Below are 7,289 nucleotides of genomic sequence, written 5' to 3' on the forward strand. Positions count from 1 at the left end.
AATTAAGGAAAAAATTATAAAAATAAAAAATCATTATAAGAGTATCAAAAAAATTATAATCAAATAGTATATTAAAGTTTTACAAATTTTGGATAAACATCTTTATATACAATGTTTGACGTGGAATTCATTTGGATGCTCTTCTTATCATAAATCAAAATCTTCAAACCATGGGTTGACAACTCTTAAAATGGGTCGTTATATCGTGCACCGCGGTGCATAATCCCTGCGTCAGATACTACAGTGTGTCCTGACACTAGCTCACGTATTATTTTTATATTATCAAATAAAACTACAGTTATATCAAAATGATATTGTAGTTGTGGTGAAATAAAACTATAGTATATATAAAATGAAACTGAATAACATTTCACATATTTGAGTGTATATTGTACAATGAAGCTGTAATTATATTGAAATGATCATGAAGTTGTGTTTTAATGAAATTATAGTGTATATAAAATAAAATTAAAAAATATTTTTACATATTTGAGTGTATAAATATTGAATAAAAGTGTAGTTATATCGAAATGAAACTGTAGTTGTGTACTTGTGTTGAACTGAAACTACAATGTATACAAAATGAAACTGAAGAACATAGTTATTTTTTGCGAAGAGTCTATTTCTTTTCATTAAATAAAACAACGTCATTTTGACAATGTCGATTTAAACACACTGTAGTGTCTGACGCGCGGTGCATAATCGATTATGCACCACGGTGCACGATATAATTTGCCCTCTTAAAATAGCAACATGCAATTGTCTGTTGGGCTTGCTCTAAGATAAATGACAACTAATTATAGTAACACATTTTTTATTCCTATTAGAACCCTACCATCATTATCACCCAATAATTTTTTGCTAAACTCCTTCCCAAAAAAATAATATTGAATTGAACCTTGCACCCAAAAAAGGAAAACAAAACAAAACAAAACAAAGTAATACCAAATCTTGTAGATGTCCTTGTCTTATCGTGTCCATTTTCAATGGTCAATTTATGCCATTGTGATTTGTGAAGTGTGTTTGGTCCCCTACCTATCTCTTGCCTTTCAATGGTCAATTTATGCCATTTTGAGGTGTTGTCCCTTCTTGCTTCTCCGGGATGGTCAACATGTGTGCGCTTTTCATAATCATAGCACTATTGATGAATAAAGCTTATTTGGTGTGGTGTATAACGTATGTATGCTACTCATACCACTGTTGATGTAACCGGGCTGAGTACAAATTACTGAAGGCGATCATGGCAATTTTCTTCTCAGTCAACCCCGTTTGGGATTGAGCTTCGCATAGCACTGTCAACCACATACGAAGAACACAGTTCGCATGCTCTGATCACCATGGGGCTGCTGGCCTTCCGATCTACATGGCTTTAGTCAATCTTCTTGCTGCAGATTTCACGGGTCCGAAGATGTACAGAAGCATAAAGTTGCAGATCAAATCTCTTGTTGTTGTACTTCTGGGTACTCGGGGGATGTTTTTCATGGCAAAGTGGGCTTGAGAATAGAGATCAACATCAAATTATCCAACTGCAGTCGACATAAGTGAAGTAAAGTGACTTCCCTGCAAAAGAAAGTGTCACAAAGCAAACAAGAACCTTTGACCTAAAATATTAATACCTCTTGCTTTGCACTTCATAAATGATTAAAGAAACAAACAAGGTTTCTCATAAATGATTAAAAACAACAAGGTTTCTTAAATTATCAGATTCTAAACATGATTATAACTAGGTAGGCCAAAAAAAAAATGAAACTAGACCCAGCCCAATACACCAATTGTCAGTTAATTGAACTTATTAGAGATTTGAAACTCTTTAGCATATGGCCAGTAGGTCTTGCAGTTCTAATTATGTATTGTCTGTAGCAAGAAAAGGGCACAATTATTTACGAGTCATAAAAAATGAATACATAAATAACTACAGCCATTACTTGCAAAGTGATGGAGCATTGTAATAGTCTCAGTGCAATCCAAATAAGTGTATAATTTAAGTGAGTATTTCTTTCCTATCTCACATTAAAAGGTTCAATACTTCAGATACAGATAAAAGATTTGTAATAGCATTAGTACTGCTAAATGTGTATTGTTCACTAAAGAACACTGTTTCTTGATTCAGAATCAAAGAGTAGTGCCCAATTGATGATCTTAGAGCTCAAATTTCACTTCAAGATACTAGAAATAATCATCCTACATCAGTATCTTAGACAATATACAGATCTCTATGTTCAAAGAAAAGAGGGAAACTACCTGCATTCAAAATCTCTAAACCAGGACTGTGTGCTTTTTATGCAGCAATTATGGAGTGGTGAAATCATTCTTGCAGTGGGCATTCTATATTTTGAACCATGAAATTACGATGTATGTCACCAATGATCCCCACATGAACAAATCCCATCCTTGAAGTGGTGAAAGCGATTAGAGTCCCTCACTACAATTTCCCTCTCTGTCATCCTTGATAGAAATTTGGTAAAATTGTGGCAGTCACCACAAACGCGTAAATTCTTAAAAATACATATGGAACTTTTAGAAGGAGTATTCAGAAGTCCATATACAATTGCCAGCCTTTCACTATGACTTGAAAGGATGCGCTCCTTCTCATCATCCTCAACATCTTGCAACACAAAACTGAAATCTGGAATATAACCAAGGGTCTTCATTTTAGCAGTTAAATTTTCCAGCTCCTCATTTATCTCCTTACTTTGAGGATGAAACTGGTTGCCTGTATAGAAAACTTCAATCTTATTTCTCATTTCAATTGAGCTCCATCCTGGAGTCTTCTTTAAACCCATAACTCTTGCTAATGATCTAACTTCGTCCACCCTCTCCCATTTTCCAGAATTTGCATACATATTTGACAACAAAACATAGTACCCGACATTTTCTGAATCGACTAAAAACAAGTTATCTGAAGCCAATTTACCCAACTCCACATTTCCATGAACTCTACACGCACTGAGAAGAGCACCCCAAACTGAAGCATCTGGCGATAAAGGCATTCTTTTAATGAAATTATAAGCCATTACTAGTTGCCCAGCCCTAGCAAATAAATCCACCATACAGCCATAGTGCTTTAGACTAGGCATTATCCCAAATTCTTGCTGCATCACATGAAAGTACCGTTTACCCTCATCAATCAAACCTGAATGGCTACAGGCAGCCAGAAGTGATAAGAAGGTTACATTATCTGGTTTAACCCCACAATCCAGCATATCTCTAAATAATTGAATAGATGCTACACCAAGCCCGTGAACTCCCTGGCATGATATCATGGCATTCCAAGGGACTGGACTCTCCTTGGGAATCTCATAAAATAAAGACATAGCATCACCAAGTCTTCCACATTTGCCATAGAGGTCAATTAGGCAAGTACCCACAAAGACATCTAAGTGGAGAGCTACCTTGAATACCTGTCCATGAGTCCTCATCCCTTCCCGCAAGGATCCTAAATGAGCATAAGCTGTCAAAATGCTCACCCATGTCCCTTGATTGGGTGTTATGCCCCCACGCTCCTTCATCATGGAGTACGCTTCAATAGCCTCACTTGCAAGACCATTCTGTGCATAACCTGTGATAATAGTATTCCACGAAACCACATCCTTGAAAGGGACCTTATTGAAAACCTCACGTGCATAATCAATATAACCTAATTTAGCATACATGTCTACTACTGCATTACCAAGCACAACATCATCCAATATCCAGCATCTTCTCAGGATAAACCCGTGAATAGCTATGCTATATCGAAATTTTTTAGTCTGAGCAATACTTGAAGCTAAGCTCACTAATGTTAACAAATCAGGCAGAAATCCATTTAACTGCATTGCCGAAAAGCATGTCAGTGCTTTATCTGGGTGGTTATTTTGTTCATATGCAGCAATCATCGAGTTCCAAGTTATTATATCTCTTATCACCATTTGATTAAAGACCTTCTCTGCATGTCCCAACTCACCAAATTTGGCATACAGGTTTATCAACGCATTGGACACAATGATATCCCATTCTAGCCCATGTTTGATGACATATAGATGAATTAGCACGCCACATAATATATCATTCATTTGTGCACAAATGGGAAGAACAGTTGCAACAGTCACTTTATCCATCTTAATTTCAACTGACCTCATCTTATCCAACATAGTCAGTGCACCTGCAGCATTTCCATTTTGACAGAACCCAGAAATCAAAGCATTCCAACAGCCCATATCCCTGAAGGGCATATCATTAAAAATCATGAGAGCATCTTCGAAAGATTTGAAACGACAATACATATGCACCAAAGAGGCAGCTACGAATACATCCCATTCCAGACCTAGTTTTGAAACCAAGCAATGAATCCTTATTCCATCGAGTATATTATGGCAAGCTTTCAAAATAGGAGGAAAGCTATAAAAGTCAGGCCGAACATCTGGCGATGACAGCATTTCATATATACAGTGTACAGATTCATGGAATCTGCCATTATGGATATAAGCTGATATCATTGAGTTCCAAGTATAGGTATTTTTCTTCTTTATATGCTCAAAACTACTACGAGAAAAAGAAACATCACCCAAGCAGGCATAAACTTTTAGAAGTTTAGTGCCAAAATAAATACTCTGAGCCTTTCCATATACAATAAGAAGGGCATGCAAGCGTTTAGCAATATTGAGGTTAGTACAAGAATGGAGTTTATATTCAATCTCTTCAATATTGTTTTCAACACCACTCAATGATACCCAAATGCAATTTCTAGTTTGTTGAAAATGTTTGGTGATGGACATGAAAGAGTGGCCAAGTCTTTGGAACATACCTACCATGCAGGCTACCAACATCCTGCAGAGAAAATTTGAGGTGAACAAAATCAACAAACAGCTAACATATTTGATGTTTGATTTAAATAAAAAATATAAATAATAAATAAATAGCAACCCTTTTAATGATATCTCTGTTGTAATGCACCCTCCCCAAATTAGCTTACTACTTCCAATATTGCAATTAGTTATATTACATCTTGAATGTCTTATGTCCATATTTTAATGTTTAAATGTAAGTTCTTTGTACTTAGAAAGGACAACTTTATTTCCAAGAATCCAAAGACTCACTAGGCTATGCATACTATTCTTTAATCACAGGTGTTCAAATTTCTTCAAAGTATAGCCAGTTTCTTTTATACCTGATGAAAAAAAAAAAAAGTCATCCCTCATAACTTGCAAGAACAAAGAGAAAACATTTAGTGATTGCTATAGACAACAATGTTCTGTGCAATGGTGTCACATGATTAATCGGGGTAAAGGTCCTGGGTTCTCACACTCCTAGAAAATTTAAATCCCACCATCACTCATTGATGTCCCTAAACAAGAAAAAATTATGCAATCAGGAAAGAGAACGGAATGGGTTCTATGAAAAAATGCAACCTTGGAGCAACAACTATGGCCAAACTGTTTAGCCATTAATATATATTGGTGAATTATGTGGGGGCACGAAGAGAAGGTAAAAGACTACGTGCCCAAAAAATCAAAGAAAAACTCATCTTCGTTGAAGCAGTTAAGGGTGGGCATTTCGGTTGTCTGTTCGGTTTTTTTCGGTTTCGGTTCGTTCAGTTTTGAAAAAATAAAACCATTCGGTTTAACATTGTAGTTCAATTCAGTTTGAAAAAGTTCGGTTTCAGCTTGGATTTGGTTCGGTTCGGTTTTGAAAAAATAAAACCATTTGGTTTAACATTGTTGTTCGGTTCAGTTGAAAAAGTTTGGTTTCAGCTTAGATTTGGTTCAGTTCAGTTTTAGAACCCAAACATTTCCTAGTTCTTTACCACACTAGCATATTTTACAGTAAGAGAACAGCATAACATTGTATATATATGATATACCTGGTATAAAAGATTGTATATAATTATATATGATATACCTGGTATATAAGTCTATAAAACTATATTATAATTCAAGTTTCACACATTGATCTGGGTAAACATAGTAAAGTTCCTAACCACTAACCAGCATAGTATCCCATAAACCAGCATTTAAGAGATTAAGCCTATAAATATTGTATATATTAGCATGTAGATTCTCACTTCTTGGCTCTTGGCCTCTTGTTACCTTGTCAGAACAGTCCTAAACTCCAGATTATCAAGCTAAATCATGTAAAAAGGCACCCCTATTAATTCCCTTTAAAGAAAACAACATCCTGTTCACTCAGACATATCTGCAGGTCCCTATCTACCGCTCATGCAGAGGAAGAAAGATATAATTGAAATTAAGAGAAAATATCGAATATCCTACCACTTGGACCAAGAGGGATTTCAAGTAATGCTTCACAGCACGACGTATACATTCAATTGTATAGTATGCCACACCAGCAGCAAGAGTCCGCAGCTGCAGTTGGAGGTCGTAGTCGCAGCCGCAGCGTTGGGCGTCCCATTTTTTCCGGCGAACCTGCGAAGAAGACGATCCTTGGTAACAATTTTTGGGACTTTGGGCATTTGGAATGGCGATGAATTTTGGGTAGGGTTTCAGTGGTTTACTACTGATAATAGAATTTATGAATTTATATGGGAGTCCAACGCCCTACATGTCAGTCGTGCTACATAATAAAATTACAAAATCAATTCTGTTGCCAAATATGTTAACACATTGCCGAAAGAATATGTGACGTCTCATACGTTCGTCACAATATGACGATTGAATCAATAACGAAAATTAATTTTGTTGTGATGTTTGGCGTAAAAATATATTTCAAGTTTGAGTTTAGCAATGAAACTTGCGACGATTATTTTTTTCCATCATTAGAATATTTAAATTTTTAAATAAATTTATAACTTTTTAATGGTCGAATTTTGCACTACATTTGGTATTACAAGTGAGAAAATTTCAAATTTTAATGTAACATTGGAATTGCATATGAATTTATAAAAAATCATTACTGTTATTAAATTTTATATATAAAAATGAAAAGAAAATTTCAATTTTGGTCATATGATTATAGGGGCTTTGTTAATTTTAGCACATGACTTTTAAAAGTGTTAATTTAGTATCTTAACTATGTAATTTTTATCAATTTTGATCACTCCGGTCAAATTACCGACCAAATTTTGCCGGAAAATTTTAACAGTTAAAATAATGAGCGTATTTTAGTCATTTCACATCTCTTCCTTCTTCTCCGGCGAATTCATTTTTTCCGGCTAATCTGTTGCAACAGCACACCTTCCAAAGCATACTTAAACTCATTCGTCCAAACTGTTGCCGCCGATTTATTAGGGTTCAGATCAGATGACCAAAATTCCGGTTGAAAACATCTGGCCGTCTGTGTAAGGGGAGCTTGAG

General features: G+C 35.5%; 1 protein-coding gene across 4 annotated transcripts; it reads right to left on the reverse strand.

The window, feature by feature from the left end:
- Nucleotides 1-800: 800 nt before the first annotated feature.
- LOC109175006 (pentatricopeptide repeat-containing protein At4g33990) lies at nt 801-6,505 on the reverse strand. 4 transcript variants are annotated; one of them, XM_019324276.1, is made up of 4 exons: nt 6,249-6,505; nt 2,331-4,806; nt 2,236-2,252; nt 801-1,522 (listed from the first exon to the last, which is right to left on the reverse strand). In XM_019324276.1, the coding sequence occupies exon 2, from the start codon at nt 4,803-4,805 to the stop codon at nt 2,358-2,360; it is 2,448 nt and encodes an 815-aa protein (XP_019179821.1). In that variant the 5' UTR covers nt 4,806; nt 6,249-6,505; the 3' UTR covers nt 801-1,522; nt 2,236-2,252; nt 2,331-2,357. The 4 variants fall into 4 exon arrangements, with proteins under 4 accessions (XP_019179821.1, XP_019179820.1, XP_019179818.1 ...); XM_019324275.1 differs by having other exon boundaries at nt 801-1,526; nt 2,242-4,806; nt 6,249-6,504; XM_019324273.1 differs by having other exon boundaries at nt 801-1,560; nt 2,242-4,806; nt 6,249-6,504.
- Nucleotides 6,506-7,289: the final 784 nt, after the last annotated feature.

This window comes from Ipomoea nil, unplaced genomic scaffold (assembly GCF_001879475.1).
Source record: "Ipomoea nil cultivar Tokyo-kokei standard unplaced genomic scaffold, Asagao_1.1 scaffold0679, whole genome shotgun sequence".
Taxonomy (NCBI): Eukaryota; Viridiplantae; Streptophyta; class Magnoliopsida; order Solanales; family Convolvulaceae; genus Ipomoea; species Ipomoea nil.

Coding starts and splice junctions, on each gene's coding strand:
- LOC109175006 (XM_019324276.1), bottom strand. CDS start 4,805: ATGTTGGTAGCCTGCATGGTAGGTATGTTCCAAAGACTTGGCCACTCT.